The sequence below is a fragment of the Pteropus vampyrus genome, unplaced genomic scaffold (genome assembly GCF_000151845.1).
Source record: "Pteropus vampyrus isolate Shadow unplaced genomic scaffold, Pvam_2.0 Scaffold12, whole genome shotgun sequence".
In the NCBI taxonomy this organism is placed as follows: domain Eukaryota; kingdom Metazoa; phylum Chordata; class Mammalia; order Chiroptera; family Pteropodidae; genus Pteropus; species Pteropus vampyrus.
In genome coordinates, this window is record NW_011888793.1 from 14,741,869 (window position 1) to 14,761,358 (window position 19,490).

Below are 19,490 nucleotides of genomic sequence, written 5' to 3' on the forward strand. Positions count from 1 at the left end.
GCCTTTTGTAATGTAGGGGTAAGGCATGTGGGGGAGAGGAAGCATTCTAAAATCCTATAATTAGATCTCAGTCTATGATTTAGGTCAGGTGAACCTGTGCCCTTGAACTGTGGCCTTCACCAGTGTTTCTCAGTTTGTTCTCCTCCTCTCCTGTAGGTGTGGGAATGGCTGAAGGGGATTGGAATTGGGTATTTCCCTTCCCCCATGGGGAAGGCTAGAATGAGCTGGAGCTGAGTATTTCCTTTTCTTCAGGTACGTTAGGTTCTGGTGAAATTGTTTCTCTTGAGGGCAGGCCTCCTTAAGAATAGAATGCTCTGGTATACTTCAAAGTGGTTCCTTTTTTCCCTCCTGCTGAAAGCATGGGGCTTTTCTCCCATATTCACCATGAGGAACTGGTAGAACCACTAGAGGTAAAACTCACAAAAAAGTAGTAATCTCCTTATGACAAGCTCCTCCTAAAATTTTTAGCTCTCAGAGTTGTTTGTCCAGACTGAATCTCCAGCAATCTGTCAATTACAGTTTAGATTTTTTCTACCTCAGTATTGGTTCCTGGGGAAGTTTCTGCTCAGGGGTTTCTCCTCCAGTAAGTTGTGATTCTCTGTATCTGTTTGTCTCTCTAATTTTGGGATAGCTGATTTGATATGACCTAACTTCTCTTGTGGATCTAAGAATAGTTATTGGTTTTTCAGTTTGTTCAGGTATTTACTTGCTACCACGACATGATAACTTTTACTCCAGACTGCAAACTGGAATATGAAAAACTGATGTAGAAAGAGCCAACATTGAAGATCCATAGCAAAAGGATTTAAGAAGCTGATGTCAAGATAGTTGGCTATCCACTGAGGAAAAACATGACAATAGATTCCTACCTCACACTTTATAATTTTTATATTAATATAAAAATCAATTATTACTGGGTCAAAACTTTAAAGTAAAAAGGAAACTTTTAGAACTTTCAAAGACAATATAGAAGGCTACCATGATGAGCTTGGGATAGGAGAGAATTTCTTAAAACTCAAACAGTGTCAATCATACAGAAATTTGACTATATTTAACTAAGCTCAAATCAAGACTTTTGGCTTATTTTTTATCAAAAGATTCCATAAAGAGTATGATTATATGTCATAAATTGGAAGAAATTACTCTCAACACATACTATTAAAAATTATTAGTACCCAGAATATATAAAGAATCCTCTGATTCAATGATAACAAGGCATTCGTTATAAAGTTTGGCAAAGAGCAGAGTGTCATAGATGATGGCTGATAAAATTAAGATAAGTTGGGGTGAAGTCCAGGAATGTAATGTTTATACCAAAGTTTCCATTAACAGAATTAATTTAGAGTTAATGTATTAGGGTTTTAAAGATGGTTCTTCAAAGCTTATAACAACAGTAATAATTAATTGAGTGCTTACTATGTGCCAGGCACTGAGTTTAGTGTTTTTCATTTATTATTTTATTTAATCAGTATGCTTACTTTGTAAAGTAGTAGTATTATCTCTATTTTATGGTTGAAGAAATTGAAACTAAAAGAGCTTACTTAATTAACTTGCCCAAGGTCACAGAGCTAGTTTTTGTAGTCCTGAGAGTATAATATAGGCCTTTCTGGTTTGTCTATAATTCTCTAGTATAGATGATTCTTCTTTAGTAGACAGACATGGAAACAGAATTTTTGACTTATAAGCAATTTTCACAATTAGTGGCATCAACATTAATTTATATGCATAATAGTGTAATGAACCAATGCCAGTATTAAAAAAAAAAAGGGTGAAGAATTTCAGAGTTTCTGAGAATGTGCTGTTAGGATTTCCAGTCTAATCTTTTATCATGGTATTGTTATTTTTGACAGAAATGAGGAAAGAAAAAAAGGGAGAACTGGAGTCAAGAGCAGGTTACCTGAACATTTGTCTTTCTCTCTGTGTTATTTGAAGTTCCTCCTGCCCACCCCAGGGAACTCTGCACTATAACACTCTTAGGAATAACTGGTATATCACTCAGAATGAAACAGGATGCTAATGATGTATTCATACACTAAATTTTTTAAAAAGTCAGAATCTTGCCCCTTTTAACTCCTTAAAGCAACCAAAATCTTGCCCTTCAACCCTCGAGTTAACATTGGGCTTTTCCAAAATGGAGACATGGTAACTCTCAGAGTGAGACAGGATCTAATAGTCTTGTTGTGAGATCTTGCCTCTTATAGTGCAGTACCCACTCGACATATAGTGGTTTCAATTTTGAGAAACTCATTGTCTCTTAAGGTAGCTCCATCTTTCTTCAAAGAGCTCTAATTGTTAACAACAAAAACAATGATAATAGCTCATATTTTATTGAGAATTTATGATGTGCTAAATGCAATACATAAATTTTCTCATTTATCTCCATAATAGCCTCTGTGACATAGATACTATTATGATCTCTAATTTACTGATGAAAAACATGGATGTTTTGATCTATTTATCACAATTTTAACATCTGCAGACTAAACTCTAATTCACCTGGCAACACTCACATGTTAGAAAACAGCACAAAACATTCAGTTAAACTTCAGCTCCTTTGGATTAAACTTTTTAAAAATGTTTAATTGATTTTCTACCTTCCATTATTGTAGAAAATGTGGAATCAGGTGGACATCTAATTGAATGGAAGAAGGAAGGAAAGAGAAGATCTTTATTTCTTAGCACTTAAAGAGTGACATCCTAGGACCTTTCTGTGTCCTCTTTTCTGCTGTCTTCATGGTTCCACCCACTTTTTCTAAGATGCTAGGTTGGATCTATAGCAAAGAAAAAATTTTTTCTGTACTCTGCCATAAGTTTTCTACATCAATATTTGCAGAAATTGCACAGATTCCAAGAATTATGGATTTCTAAACTACTTTAGAAATGTTTATAGGTATTTTAGAAATGTTTATAGGTAATCATTCACAAGAAAATAGGAGCAAAAATAATCATGACAAACATCAGCAAAATGGAGGTATTCATAAAGTCAGTCAATGTTGGTTTCTCTCTAATGAATTTTTGGATGTTCTTTTTAACAGCCTGAGTTAATTTTTTTGTATATTTATGTAAAATTATGTATTTTTGCAAAAATCTACTTATCTTTTGGACCATATCTAAAAGATTCAACTTTTTTTTAAGGCAACAGAATTACTTTTAAACTACCTGATGTCATTTTGACCTTAAGATTAGTATTTTGTTATAAGATTAGACATTTATAATCTTCAATTTTGAATTCTTAAGACATAAGAGATGGCTAGAAATTTGAAGCTTTAGTATATTTTAACCTCCCCTTTTTTTCTTAAAATCACAAACACTATACCTTACATACATAAAAATTGGGTGAGCTGTGGTCTTATAGTTGGATATTTAATCTAAGCCATGAGAAATGATTAAATCTGTCTTTGTTAATGTCTATTTTAGAAATCATACACCAAGAAGCAATATTTTAAAATTCCTAAGGTCCATACAGCTCTGTCAAATGTCGGGAAAGGGAAGGCCGTTTAATGGTAGAATGATCATGTCCATTTTCCAACTTATAGCCATATGTTACATGTGACTGACTAGTGCCAGCCCACACTAAAGCTGTTCTGACAATGGTGAACTGTCTCCAAGAAGAGAAAGAAAGCCCTACAGGCAGATGGCCAGTTTAAGAATAAAAATTAGGCTACAGTCTTCATTTATTCTGTTCTCAGGCATAAATGAAAACTTAGTTAACCAAAAAAAGTCAGATGTATTTTGAGCATCTTACATGGTAAGTGAATGGGTTCTACCTACACTTCCAGTTCAATCAGAACTAAGTTAAAATAATTCTCAACACTACTATCATCGCTTCAGAATCACTTGTCTTGAGTCAACCTGTCAGTATATTCTCACTTCCTTGAAAAATGCATAATAATCTTATTTAAAATCATAGTTTCATGACACCAAACAAGCTGACACAGTTTCTTGTTGCTCGCTGTTATGGTATTACTCCTGAGCGATACCTTATCTATAGCAATACCATTGTTTTATATTATCTGATTTCTGAACAAACACTTCAGTTTATTTTTGGATCACTCTTTTGGCAGATTGTAATTTATTTATGCATTATTTCCAATTTCCAGGGATCAATTTTGGTAAGAAAAACAACAGAACTGAACATCTAAATCTCCTACTGAGTTTCAAGAAACCCACCTATTCCAACCTCTATTAACCTCTGTTACCTGGTTTGTTAATCTGGGTAGCCATGAATTAGAGTATCTTAAAGTATCGTGTTTTGATTTAGCTAAATAGAAAATACTGGTTGGGAAACACACACACATACTATAACAACAACAACAACAACAACAACAACAACAAACAACAAAACTATCATTGCTACCTACGACGACGACGACGACGATGGGATATTTTGATGCTCATATATAGACCCTAGACCTAAGTATTTATACTAATTATCATTCAAAAATTGATTCTCTAACGTGTCACACCTTAGGCATGGCTGATTATTCATGTCTAAAAGAATCTGTTTTTCAAGAGATTTATCATTCAAGGTTTACATTATACATTCATCTGGAGAGCAGATTTCCAGAAAAACAAAATATCTTAAGTAGCCTCGAACTCAGAGTATCAAAAAGAGAAGAAAAGAAAAAATGTAATCATTTATCAGTAAAATCAATGGTAATCACCAAGGAGAGAAAAGAGTTTATAGACTAAATGAAATGCATTGAGAATGGCTTATTGATGATCAGAAGGAAGAGATGTTCACAAGGAAGGAAGAAAATTTTGAGAAAAAGGTAAGAGTCACGGAACAAGAAAAGAGGCAAATAAATTGCAGAGAAGGAGGATGAGAGTGGCAGGTAGTCAAATGGTAAAATAGGAATAAAGGAACGACATTATCAGAGATCAAGAATGAGAGAGACAAAGCTGAGAATTAGCGAGGAGGGAGAAAATTTTCAGTGTAGCAACAAGCAGACTGATACAACTCGTTGGCATTTTACCAATTTTCTTCCTTTTTTTATCCTGGAAGGCACAAGTAATATAAAATACCTCTGAAATCTAGTGTGTCATTTAGTGCATTTCTTTAAGGAGGATGATGAAAATTTTAGACTCCACATTTTATTATTTAATCTATTTTTCGCAACATTACATACATTACATTATATTAAATAATATTGCAAAATAAAAGCTAAAACAGACTAGATCTGCTGCAGATAGTAAATTAACTAAAGCCATTGCACTCTGTTAAAAGCCATCTTTTTCTAATAGTGGACTACTGGTTTTAGACTAAAATCTTTCCCCAAGTGACCTGCACAAAATTGACATGGGAAGGAATACTCTTGCTGGTAGAAAGAAGCTCAGCTCTTATCCATGAAAGATTAAGCTTCACTATTCACTGAGAGGTGAAAGAGAGGATTTGATTCCGGCTTCATATCTAATGCTGTGGCCCACAGCCTTCTGTGGACTCTAGGGCAATTCCTAAGGTAATGAGTTCGTCAAATGACCAATTTATATCAAATTTATAAAATATTTATTTACTAAAACTTAGTTTATTTTAGCTTTTTAGAAAATTTTTAGCAATGCTACAGATGAATTTGAAGGGAGCCAAGACTCTGGGGTTCTGGAGCCTTTAATTTCTCTCTGTTCTTTAGTCTCCCCCTCTGCAGAGTCCATATCTCAGGTTGTGCTGTGTCTAGCTTCAGGGATAAAGCAGAGAACTATTAAAATCATCTCGTTTGATACAAATTGTTGTAAATGCTATAAATAGTTAAAATACAGTTGATTAAATAGGTAAATTTGATCACTTTCCAAAAACCGGGGAAGGAAATTCTAAAAATGTTAAAGTGTCAAAAATTAAAAAATGCCAATTTTCAAATATTAGAAAAAAATCAGTGTAAACTATTCAACTTCCAAATTAAAATTATGGTTATGTTCATAAAAGAAAATAGTAAGAGAATATATTCAAGAACAATAGAGTCATAATATACATGCACGAAGAACATGTTCATTAGAATAATCCATTCTGTGACTTTGGCTTTTGAAATTTTAGTCCCCTTCTAAAATTAAAAAAAATACTATTTGCTGAATGTTTCTTGAGGAATATGTACATAAGCAAATGTATTTATATTAATTATTCAATAAGATTATTTCTTAAAAAATAAGTTTTCAGTAAACTTTAAATTTGGCGATTGTATAAATCAATCATTTGGCAAATTAGTTCTTCAGTGAATTACATTTTCATGAATGGGACTACTTCAACTTTCTTAAGTTGACACTGTGTTTCAAAAACTGAAATAATTGCCAATATTTAAAAGTCAAGGAATTTCTTGGAAAGCTCTGAATTATAATACTATCTCTTAAAGACTCAAAAATATGCAACACTGAACTTACATTTTTATTCACCTTTGTTAGCTAGACTTAAATATGGACACTCCTTGGCAGGGCCAGTGGCAGGGTGACCATATGGCCAGTGTGCTCATGACAGTTCTGGTTTATGCTTGTTTTCCTGCTATAATTTTTAGTAGTGCCCGCTTTCGCTATTATAAGTATTCAATGTGACAGGTAAATCATATGATCACTCTACATAGTGATCTCTAGTTCTCTGTAGTAAGTTTATACAATACCCTTTTATCTTGTATTTGGCATCCTTCACACCATCTGCCTGGGCTTTGTAAGTGTTTGAGTGTGTTATTCCTAATCTTCTATCCAGCTATCTAGTTCATGTATGAAGGAAAACACAGCTAAGTCTTCTTCCATGATGGATAAAAAACTTTGTAAGCCTTTTCTTTTTAGTGTTATCTTCCATTTGTTTCTTTTTACACAACATGGTTTTAACTAAAGATTCTGTGCAATGTCGTCCATTTTTTGCTTTATGGATCTTCACTATGAGGGGTATGGTACGATCACATAACTTTAACTACTGTGTGCATACTTTCATATTTATCTTTCAACCAGGGTTATACTAACAATTTCATGTTATATTTTCTTACTGATAAAGCTAAATGGTTATTAACCACCAACTCCAAAACTAGTTAACTTAATTTACAGATCCCAAGCTGGTGCCAAATGCAATGCTAAACACCAAGCACATGGAGATGAAAGACATTTTGCCATTTGTGTTATCAAGGAGTCACTAGTTCTCTTTACAAAATAGATGGTCTTGGCTTTTGTTTGGTTTTGTTTCACATCTCGGCACATTCTTTTCTTGTCTTATCATCTTTCTTAGAAAGATGTGCCAAATGATATGCACGTGTGTGTACGTGCATGTGTGTGTGTGTGTTAGTATTGGGGGAAGAGGAACAAATTGTAGCAAAGACATTCTACTTCAACATGTATACTTTTACATGCATAGAAACAGAGATGTGTTAAACAGCTAGACTACTTGCTATTGCAGGTAAGGCCTCAGAAGTTTTTTGTTTCTTGGGGGGTTACAGCAATCTCAATTTAGATTTGTGTTATGAAAATGTGATTTCATCACTTTAACTAGTGCCAATTGTCTTCTCAAGGATGACTACCATCCTTGTAGAGCCTAAACTGAAATAAGCATTCTTAGTTTTGTTCAGTTTTGTACCATCTATAGATTCTTGCTCTTTCTTCCAGTAGGATGTTACTGAAAAGATATTGACCCATAAAATAAAACAACCTGCCAATTGCCATCAACCTGACTGATACCACACATTCAACAGGGAGTACCAATTCCTCTAGCCTTGCTGGTTGAGAATCTGGGCTTTTATGAAACTGTCTTGGGAATATTTTCTGGCTTATTCACTAGGAATTCCTTCCTACGTAGAGCTGGCTAGGCTCAGAAAACTTTAGACAGCTCGATTTCCAAGTATTGGTTATAAATACTTAATTTAGATCAGATAGAACATGAGCCACTTCACTGGGAATCATGATTTTAAAACATCTTAAATCACATAAAAATGTCATGATTTTTTATTTGGTAGGTACTTCTCAATCTTAGAAACATGATTACTTGGTATCCTAGAGGAAACAAGCTCAATTTGTTGGCTTTTCCAATGAGTTTTAATATAATGTGCTTATAAGATACCCGAACCAAATTACCCAAATCTCTCAAGAAATTAATTGATAAACATGAAAGCTTTATATATTGATTTATATTTACTATTTTACATTATAACTAATAATTAAGATACTAAAATTTTTATGTTCACTGTTCATAGTTTCCCTTAGGGGAAGAGAAAGATGATCAATACTATACGTTGAGGGCTATAATGTTGTGTATTGAGGGTTTATCAAGGACATCAAGATGAAAAATACTTGTATCTGAAAGTAATGGTATCTAATTCTCTGTTGGAAATTCCATACCAGCGTAACCAACAATTACCAGGAATGTTCTCAAGGAGCATCGTCAGTCACCAAATGTTATTAAACAGATATACTTATTACACCACAGGGATACACATGTCAATGGTGATGGATATTCAGTACCAATTTTACATGCAAATGATAAGAAATTCCTAATTTTCAAGTTTTTGTTTTTTATTTGTTTGTTTTAGGACCCATAAATAATTTTTGTCATTATTTTAACTCAAACAGGCTGAACACAATTAAGTTATAATTAATGATATGTTGGTAACCTGACTCTTCCCCAAACCAAAAAAGCCTGGTTTTGTAGTATTTGCCTATTTCCATAGTGTAAATTCTCCCAGAAGTACTAATTTCTCCTACAGCTTTCTAGAATCTGTACAAGTTGACCCCAGCACACCACTGGCAGCTTTTTACTAGTTGCATCTTGTGCTGGGGTTGCAATGAGCCTTCTGCTATTGATCTTTTGCTTAGATTATGAAGACACATTAATAAAACGCGTCTTAAGAAACATTGTTTTACAGATAACTATAACATTAATAAATTGATAAGAAAAAAATTGATAAAGGCCTATTTTAATTTTTAAAAATGGACATTAAATAGGTATTGTGGCATGTTAGTTGTTTGACTGCAAAGTGTGAGAAGTTGGGGTTAATTCTGCCTTCCATATCCATCATTTAATTGAGTTCAGATAACACCTATGACCATCCTACATAAACAGAATTCATGTCAACCTCATGGTATCAATTTTATGGAACCATTTGATTATCTACTTAAATTCCTTAAACTTCATTTTCCAAGAAAGTGTTATTTGAAAATGTTCTAGAGACAGTAACCACCTGCAACCTAAGCCCCCCTCCCTCACCTCTATTAGAAACCACCAACACTTTCTTGCTAAATTCCTGGAGTGGTAAAGAAAAAGCATGTACCTTCCATTGGAAGATGAGAAAAATTTTTGAGAGAATTAATCAAAGAGAAGGGAAGTCTGATATGATGAACTTGATTAAAGAAGAAAAATGCCTTGGTTGTCACAGGTGAGAAGGAATTCTGAATACAGCATCGAGGCTGTTGCACAATTCTTGCAATCTTTTGCCATAAATCTAGGTTCTAGAGATGAGAATATTAAGAGCTATTTCATTAAGTTTTTATGAAATATATTTAAATTCAAGAGACAATATTTCAGGACACCTCTAAAAACCCTTGGAGTTATAACTGATGCCATCTCCTCCAGAAATGGGCTCCTGGAGTCCTTTTTATGGGGCTAGATTTCATTTTTAGAACTCAAGAAGGAGATGGCCATAGAATCGTGTCATTACAACCAGTACTAGGAATGTACTTGAGAGCTAGAGGTCAAGTTCATTTCTAATTTTCCATGGAAGTTTTCCCATCATTATCAATGAGCTCATGGCTGGAAAGTTTGAATTTTACTAAGAGCTATGAACACAGAATAGCTTTAATTAAAGAAAAAGATAGTCAATAATTGTTTGTTTGACGTTTATAAGACAATAATTCTGGTAAAATCATATTCCGAGAGAAATGGAAAGTTCTGTTATGCTATTACCAGAAGCTGAGAATAAAATTAATTTAACTTGAAATAAATCTTCACAAAAGTTATAACAAACATACCGAGCAGCTTCTGAATATCTCTCCAGACATCTAAACACTGTTGCCTGACGAAGATGATTTCGGAAATAGGCTGGGTTTAAAACAATGCTCCTGTAAAAAGATAAAAGAAACACAAATGTTATTAGGTTTTAAAAAGACAACTACCAGAAGTGTATAGGAATGAAATAACATGCATCCAATTTTATCTACTATATATTTTAAAAAGTACTAATGAATGAAGCCTTTTCCTCGCTGTAATTGTCAGTGAAGACAAATAAACAAGCATTATTGAAAAGCTAATTAAGGTTGCATGATAAAAGCAATTTTATTTATGGAACTGGAAATCTTTTATAGATATGACAATGACAAAGAGGTTGAATTCAAGTTATATTACATATAAGATGTGATCTTATTTTATTTGCTTATGTCAATAAATCAGGCAAAAATCACGGGTTCTTTATGGTATGTCAACCTATAATGAAAGAGAAGGTTATTAGTTGCTGAATTTCAGTTAAAGGAACTGGAATTTGGGTGACATGTTCATTTGCACTCCATATTTAGTTTCTATGTCTTCCCCTAGCTGGATGACATGGTGGAATGGAAGGGATGTTATACTCTTAAGGACTCTGGTCTTGACCTTGCCACTTTTGGTAAGGCTGTTATTCACTTTGGATTTCCATTTTCTCTTGAAATAACAAGGTTTGACTTGTGGATAAGATGATCAATCTATGCTTACTTCTTGATTCCTCCATCATTTCGTAGAGCGCTGGAGCCTCAACCCAAGCCCAGATGAGAAGATAATCTCTCTCCAACTGCCTTCTTCCCCTAGAGATAATCTGGTGGACATTTTTTCTTTCTTGCTTTACTGAGAGCTAGGCGCAGTTCGAAGTATTTGATATAATGAGGTGAAATGGATAGATGGAGTCCATAGCCCATCACCGAAAGAAGAGATATCCATTAGTAAAAGTTTGAAATGTAGTTTATGTTAATAGTGCATGGTAGGTTATTGATGTGGGGTCCAAAATGTTACAGAACTAACGTAGGATTATTAAGTAACCTTCTTGTGAGCCTGTTTTTATAAATTGATGATAATCACTCAGAATTAATTTATTATTGACTTAAGTGGTTCTTAATCTTTTTTCTGAGAGATTCATAGGGCTTTTTGAGAATCAGATGAAGCTATAGACTTCTGTCCAGTATAAAATACATATTGCTTATGGAAACAACAAAATAGAAAAGAAATATCTATCTGGCCCATGTAAAATTATAAAATTATATGATGATGAGATAGTTTGATTAAATAACTTAGCTCACTTTAAGCACAAGTAAACAGAAATCAAGGAGGTTAAAGGACCTCTCTAAAATTATATACAACTAGTTAGTTGAAGAATTTTAAGTTTATCGTATTTGCCATCTCTAGCCACAGCACATTGTATTATATGTTTCTGCCTCTCCTATAATGATTTCTGAATTAGATGGGCCTGAGTTAGTGAAGTTTTATTGTATTCTATGACTAATAATTTGTACAAAGAAATACATCAATTCCCCCAAGAACAAAAATTGTTTGCTTTGGTGATTTCTGATTAAAATGTTGGAAATTTAAAAACCATTTTATGAGTTTATTCCATGTCAGTACTGAACTGCTGATATCTATGATTAATTAAGTTAATTCAGAAAAAGAATATGTTTATAAAGCATGTTTATATATTTTATCCCTGTAAAAATAACCTTGTAAAAGTAGATCAGAGTGAATAAGAGCAGAGCTCTGTCTAGTGGCCTGGGTCTTCCAAGTCTAACCAAAATATTTCCTTTCACATCAAAGATTATTTTTTTCCTCTTATTTTGTAATCATGCATTCACTTATGCATTTTTATTAGTGCCTACAAATGGGAAAAATCCTTACTGAGTGGATGTTTGTAGCCTTCGACATCATTTGCCCGTTATGTAGTGTTCTGGCTTTGTTAAGCTGTTCTCTAACTATCTTGCTCTGCCCAGATTCTTTTGCCCAAAATGGGTTAGACTGGAGAGAAGGATGGGAAGTGGTAGTAGGAGTAGTAGCAGGAGTAGTAGTGAGGGAAAGGTTTAGTAAAAGAGAGGCAGAATGGAGAGGAAGAGTCATTAAAGTGGCTCTTGATGTCGGTGGAGGAGGAGATTTTTGTGAGTAGCAAGGGTTGGTGAAGTAAACACTGTTTGAGCGTGATGTTAAAGAAGGATGGATTTTTAAAAAATTGCTTGTAAATACAAGTTCTTTTCATGGTCTTGAAAAAATATAGAGGACATGACTTTAGAAATCACTATTGCTAGACTGGATTAGATTATTTTAACCATAACACCACCCTATGATGAATCGTAAGAGGCACCCAAAGAAGACCTGGACCCAGTCTACCCTAAGAGGTGGAGGTATAATTGTAAAAAACGTTTAGAAATACGGGATGAGATATTGTATCTGGCAATTTATTATCTTTGACTCTCTTATAATTATTGCAGCATTCACTGTGTGCTTATAATATGTTCTGTTAGATATTTGGCAAGGAAATTCAAATGGTGATTGTGAAGCCTGATGTTTACATTTTTACTATTTTATTTGATGCTTTCTAAAATGACATACTCTTTTAAAGATGTATTTTACGTAGTGTACAGCTTGTGGAGGAAATGTTGATTTAGCCTTTAAAAAATTCTTAGTCATTTATCATTTGATGGCATTTGGGGAGCTGTAGGAGGCCATCTATGACCAAAAATGGACTATCTGACTAGAGCTGTAGTGAAAACAAAAACAAAAAACCTACAATTATAATCAGAGAGAGAAGATATCTGTTCTGGTAGGTCTGATTTTATCATAGAAGAAATAACTCTGAATTAACTATGCTGATAGGGCTTTTGATAAAAAAAGAGAACCATGTTAGAGAAAATAACTAGATTATAGAAATCATTGAATTTTTGCCAGAAGAGTGGAGAGATAGTGTTAGCAATGGGCCATGATTATTCACTCAATTGACTAACCCTTATTTTAAGAGAATGGGGTCATGTAAAGTAATAAATATTATAATGGATAAAAGTTTATTTTCTTAAAAATTAAAACTTTTTTTTCAATTATAGTTGAAATTCTATATTATATTAGTTTCATATGTATAGCATAGTGGTTAGACATTTATATAACATATGAAGTGATTCCCCCCGATAAGTCTAGTACCCCCTTGACATCATACATAGTTATTATAATATTATTGACTATATTCCCTATGCTGTACTTTATATCCCCATGACTATTTAGTAACAGCCAATTTGTACTTCTTTTTCACCCAGCCTCCCAACTCCCTGCTCACCTGGTGAAAGTTTATTTTCTTTTATCAATTTTGTCCCTGTGGTATATATTGTTTTTTATTATTTCTACTTATGAATGCTTTAAAATTTATCTTTTTAAAATTTATCTTTTATATTAAAATTAACAGTTTTATATGTGTATGCATGCATGAATGTACACTTGTTTTAAATCCTAAAGTTATAATGCTGTGAGGCCAGAATATAAGTCTATATATAAGTCTACTGGTGATTATTTGAGGTATCTCAATTCATTTGTTAAATAAATGCTCTCAGTTTTTTGATATACTGCTTTTATTATATACAAAGTTCATATGCATGCTTTGATCGAGGGCTAGATTTTATGCTCCATGCTTTTGATTTGTCTGTTTCTGTGATAGAAATTGTTTTAATTATTGTCATTTTAAAATACACTTTAATTTCTGGAAGGGAAAGAAGTGCCTAATGTCCTCTTTGTGAAAAACTTTGTTATCTAATATGTCATATTTATTCTTCCTGATGAACTCTATAATCTTCATTTTTTTTTAAAGCTGCAGAAAAACAGCATTTAGTGGTTTTCATGGTGTTAAAAGCATTAGATTAATTTTAGGAAGAAGAGATATTTTTATATTTGTATTTCCATCTAAGAATGTGATATTTCTCTTCTTAATTCAAATATTCTTTTATGCTTCCTACTAATATTTTTCTTGTTAATTCTTAAGTTTTAAAATTATACATGAGAATATAGGTGAATATATGTATATACACATATATGTTTATATGTGTATATGTACATATATACATCTTATCACTCAAAGTATGATTAGATACACCTGGATTAGAAATATAAAATCTCGATCTCCCATTGTACAAACCTACCGAAGCTTCATTTTAATAAGACCCTCAGGTGATTTGTAGGTACATTAAAGTTTGTGAAGCACTACATATATACATAATAAGAATAAGATTTTTTTCTCTTTATATTTCCTAAGCTATTGTTAGCATTTAGGTATGTACTTTAAAAATACTTATTTTTCATCTTATGACTTAGTGTTGTAATAATTTAACTTTATTCCCATTATCTGCAAATAATGATGTTGGTACTGCTTTTCAATATTTACATCTTTTTATCTTACTGCATAGGATAAACTTATTTATTTATTTTTAATTTTTAAAATAAGTTTATTTATTTAAATTAGTTTCAAGTATACTGTACATTGGTTAGACACCTATATTGTTCATAAAACGACTCCCCCAATTGCTCCCCTCCTCCCCTGGCCCTCCATTTAGCCATCATATTAATGCTAAATGCATTTCCTGTGCTGTGCTCCCTGTGCCCAACTACCAACTACTAATTTGTACTTCTTTAATCCTTCACCCCATTCTCCCAGTCTCCCAACCCCGCTCTGTCACCAAATTGTCCACTATATTTGTGAGTCTGTTTTTGATTAGTTTGTTCTTTTTGTTCCTTAGATTCCACATATAAGTGAAATCATATGGTATTTATCTTTCTCTATCTGACTTATTTCACTCAGCACAATAACCTCTAGGACTATCCATGTCATTGCAAATGGTAGGATTTCATTTTTTTAATGAAATGGCTGAGTAATATTCCATTGTATACACAAACTATAATTTCTTTATCCAATCATCTGTTGATGGACATTTAGGTTGCTGTCATATCTTGGCTATTGTAAACTGTGCTGCCATGAATATTGGAGTGCATAGATCTTTATGAATTATTGTTTTGGCTTTCTTTGGATAAATACCTACAAGTGCAACTGCTGGGTCAAAAGGTATATCCATTTGTAATTTTTTGAGAAACTTCTATACTGTTTTCTATAGCGGCTGTACCAATTTGCAATCCCACCAACAGTGTATGAGAGTTCCCTTTCTCTGCATCCTCACCAACACTTGCTGTTTTTTGATTTATTGACGATAGCCATTCTGACAGGTGTGAGGTGCTATCTCATTGTGATTTTTTTAAAGTTGATTGGGGTAACATTGGTTAATACAATTATATAGTTTTCAGGTGTGCATTATAATTTGACATCTATATATTCTATTGTGTGATTACCACCCAGAGTCCAGTTTCTTTCAGCTACAATATATGTGATCTCCTTTTCCCACTTCACCCTCTCCCAATCCCCCTATATTTGATCCTCTTTATCCTGTCTACCTCTTCCCTCCTCCCTCACCCTCTACTCTCTGGTAACCACTAGTCCATTGTCCATGTCCCTGAGTCTCTGTTTGTAAGATAAACTTTTTAAAACAGAAATTTAAATAAGTTAGGTGGTCTAGGGATGTTTTATTGTGTCACTGATGATTTTGAGTATGAATTGAATAGAGAAAAATTTATTATTTTTCAAGAATTAATATCAGAAATAAATGTATAAGTTTTCAAACACCTTTTGGATCTATCAACATGAGTAATTCAAATCATTTCTACAAAAGATAATTTTTTGTAAGAATGATTTGAATTAATTCCTAATTCAAAAGAAACATTGACATTGATAAACAGAATATTAAAGGATTAAGAAAGTGAATGATAAAAGATAACTACATTCAGGACAAAGGGTGAACAAACAAAATTATTATTTTTATTATAGTGTGATTTTTATAAAATATTATGCAGGAATTGAATTGTCAGAGGTTTTGTACTTTTTAATCTTTTGTTTTATTTCTAAATAACAAAAGCATTTAAAGTTATACATTTTAAAAAATTGATTTCGGGTTCGACCATATCCTTAAAAATGATAGAGTATGTTTTATTCTCAGTTTTTTCCTAATCTCTAATTACAGATTTTAATTCCTGTTTGACCGAAAGTTTATTTAGGATTACACTGCTCAATTTGTACAGGGTAGTTTTTCTTATTATGACTTTTATTGTTAAGTTCTGATTTTACTACAATATAAATAGAGAATATGTTTTGTGTGTTTCTGCTCTTCAGATATATCAAGAGTAATAAATAACAGAGTGTTGTGAATATTTTAATGGCATGTGGAAGAATTAATAGTCTTCATTTGTAAGGTATTGCTAGTTAGAAACCACTAAAAGTGAACTTATAAGATTTTCAGTGATCTAAATAAAATTTCTAGATAAATACCTTTAAACGTCACTCGAATTCCTTAGGAGATCTTCCTAGACCTAAATTTTAATGGTAATTATTACCATTTCAAAATTCAGTTTTTTTTTAAAGGATATATTGATTTTCATGTTGTTTGTTTTCATCTTTATACTTATTTTCTAATTTTTAGAGAATAAACTTTTCTGTTTTAATACTTTTATTTAATTCAGTTTTTTAAAGGTATAATTTACATGCAGTATTTATCTTTTTAAAGTGTACAAGTTTGATGCATTTTGACAAACTTATAATTATCACCACAATTAAAATATAGAATATTTCCAACAACAACAAAAAGTGGCATTGGAGGCGCGAGAGTTTCTTACCTATTCCCTCAGACAGAGCTGTGTTTTGCTTCCACATCTCCACCAGAAGCTATGGATTTTAGCCTGGACTCTGTAAATAAGGATGTTAGCTATCACTCCTTCAACAGCTTAAGGTTTTAGTTTTAAATGAGATTAAAGATCAAGGAAGCAATTTCTTATCTGGGCAACAATGCCTATGTCCAGTACCCTTTACCTTGCTTAGTCATTAGCAAAGTAAATTAACATTGATTTATCCTTCTGAATGACAATCCTCTTACTCTGCTAGTAAAGTGCTGACATATTGTTTTAGAAATAGTTGGTAGATTTAGAGGATACCAGGAATTTGTAGTATTTTAATTTCACCAAAGCATGATGTCCTTGTGAATAAGATGGTGACATTTATTCTGGATAATGGCATCATTCAGTAGATAATAAGTAGTTGAACAATTGATCGGTACTATTGGAGTATGGTCTGGGTTATTATGAAAGAAGAAATTTAATGGCTTATCTTTAGCCCCACCCCCTTTTTTTGTGGACAGTATATGCATTAGTGACCAAGATTAAGAGATTGAAAGGATGCCTATCAAATTTTCAAGTGGCATAAATTTTGCCTAACGAAGAACTAAAATCACTGATGATAGAAGCTAAATTCAAAATGATCTGGACTGGTTAAAAATAAAAACTTGATGTTGTGAATTTTAAAGATCAGTTTTACAGATATAATCACAAGTTGATTGTGACCATGTAGAAAAAGTTTAAATATTTAAAACTAATCACAAGCTTAATGTGATATGACAATATGATAGAGCTACAAAAACTATACATAAAATTTTACATTAAATTAATCAAAGGTATTGTGTCCAAATAATATGATATTTTCAATCAATTGTGCCTTAATTATATAGTCTCTCGAATCCATCTATATTTCAGAGCATCTGTGAGAATCATCACAGTATAGGAATGTGTCTAGACTGTCCAATGGGTCTGGAAAACAGTGTGTTAAAAATATGGAATGAAAATGATATGTTTAGAGAGTTAAATAAGATTAGTGGAAACTAAGTAAATACTTTCATATACAAAAACTTAACATGCAGAAAATAGAATAATTATTCTATATAATAGCAGATGAGGCCAGGCAAAAACCAGTATTATAAAATTATAAATAGTTTAGTTCAACATACGGAGAGACTTATTAACCAATGATGTAACAGGCTTTGAGGAGAGTTTCCTATTACTGGAATCATTTAAATGATATTTAGAATGCCATCTGTCAGGATATGTAGAAGATATTCTTGACTGATGAGGAGATTAGACTAAATGACTTTCAAGTATATCCACAAAAATCCCTTATAACATATTGTCAAGCACTGCAAAGGGTCTGAGCTTTCCCTACTTGCAAGTTAACAAGTTAACATAATATAGTTTCATGGATGTTTGAGGAAGACATAAACCTCCAGGGCCAGAGACAAAGGAGAGTTTCTTACTCATAGACATAGCAATAGCCAGTGTATCAGTCTTTTGTTATACTGTTACAATTTCAAGATGGCAATGCGAAGAAGGTCAGGTTACACTTTCATAAGCAGCAAGTTGCTTTACAGGAGAGGAATGGAGAGTTTAGGGATTGCAAATCTCTAACAGTGGGCTGTAAGCATGTCTGTCCTTAGCTCTAGAGGGAGACATCCCTACATCTTCCAAGGCTATAAGTGGACTTGTCTTTTCTTCTAAAGCTGTTTATCACACTATCTTTGAAAAGATAGTTTAGAGCAAAGGTCAGTCAGTGCCTTTTTCGAAGGACATGCAAAAATGCATAAGACCCATGGGGAATTGTCTCCCTATGTAGATAATTTTTGTTCAGATATGCAAATACTCTTTGTTCTATTCATGTCATTAACAAATGAAAAAGTATTCATAACAAGGTACAAAATATTAAAATATCATAGGAAAGTGATGGAATATCTAATATTGAAAAGTAAATGACTATATTGTTTTCTAGTTATATTCTGTTCTAGGATGTGTTTAAAGTAGCTTATAGAATACTTAGTAGATTAAGTAAAAATAACTCACAGGCTACAAAAGAAAAAATAGATAAACAGGAATATATCAAAATTAAAAACTTTTGTACTTTAAAGGATACTATCAACAAAATGAAAAGGCAGCAAGTGTTCTATATGGTTGCTTCTTAGAGCCTCTTTCAGCATGTATTATTGGCATAAGACTAAATCCCAATCTGATAACCGAAATTCTGGGGTAGGGAGAAAGAATGGGAGTGTAGAGGAAACTAATGCAATAGTGCTATCACTACACAAGGATTCAGAGAAATCTTAGTGATTGTGTTTTATTTAGTCACTTGGTCACTACAAAAGATTGATGATTAGAATTAAAAACTAAAGTAAGATATAACCGTCCTCAACTTATTGAGAAGAATTTAGAAGTCCATTGCTCACTCTAAATGTCTTACACTGACAAACAAGACAGAACAATAGAGTGACCCAATTTAATTTACATGGAAGAAATAGAACTGTTTTATAAAGTATTAGAGCATAAAATTAGAATTAAAGGCATTGGTTTTCAAAATAAGAAAATTATAGTGGATTGTTGTCAAATAAAGCACATAGCTCTGCCAAAACAGTAGCAAAGTATGTTTTTGCAAAGCCATGAAAGTAAAACCTAGCTCTTTAGGGAAACAACAAGAAGAAATAATTCACACATTTCTTGAGATCCCAGCATGTGCATAGCATAGAAAACAAGCTTAGAGAAGAAGCCAAACAAGGGAGTAACTCAAATATCATCCCTGATGTTTTGCCCCCAAATCAGAATTATTATATGTGGAAAATATTAAATATAAAATTACTTA

The 19,490-nt window shown here is 32.6% G+C and overlaps 1 protein-coding gene across 3 annotated transcripts in view; it reads right to left on the minus strand.

The window, feature by feature from the left end:
- Window positions 1-19,490, minus strand: part of SPATA16 (spermatogenesis associated 16) — a 216,199-nt gene that overhangs the window by 126,673 nt on the left and 70,036 nt on the right. For all 3 annotated transcript variants that reach the window (XM_011380541.2, XM_011380532.1, XM_023524814.1), the window contains exon 4: window positions 9,931-10,020. In XM_011380541.2, the coding sequence (XP_011378843.1) occupies window positions 9,931-10,020 (90 nt within the window). The remainder of the gene's footprint in view (window positions 1-9,930; window positions 10,021-19,490) is intronic.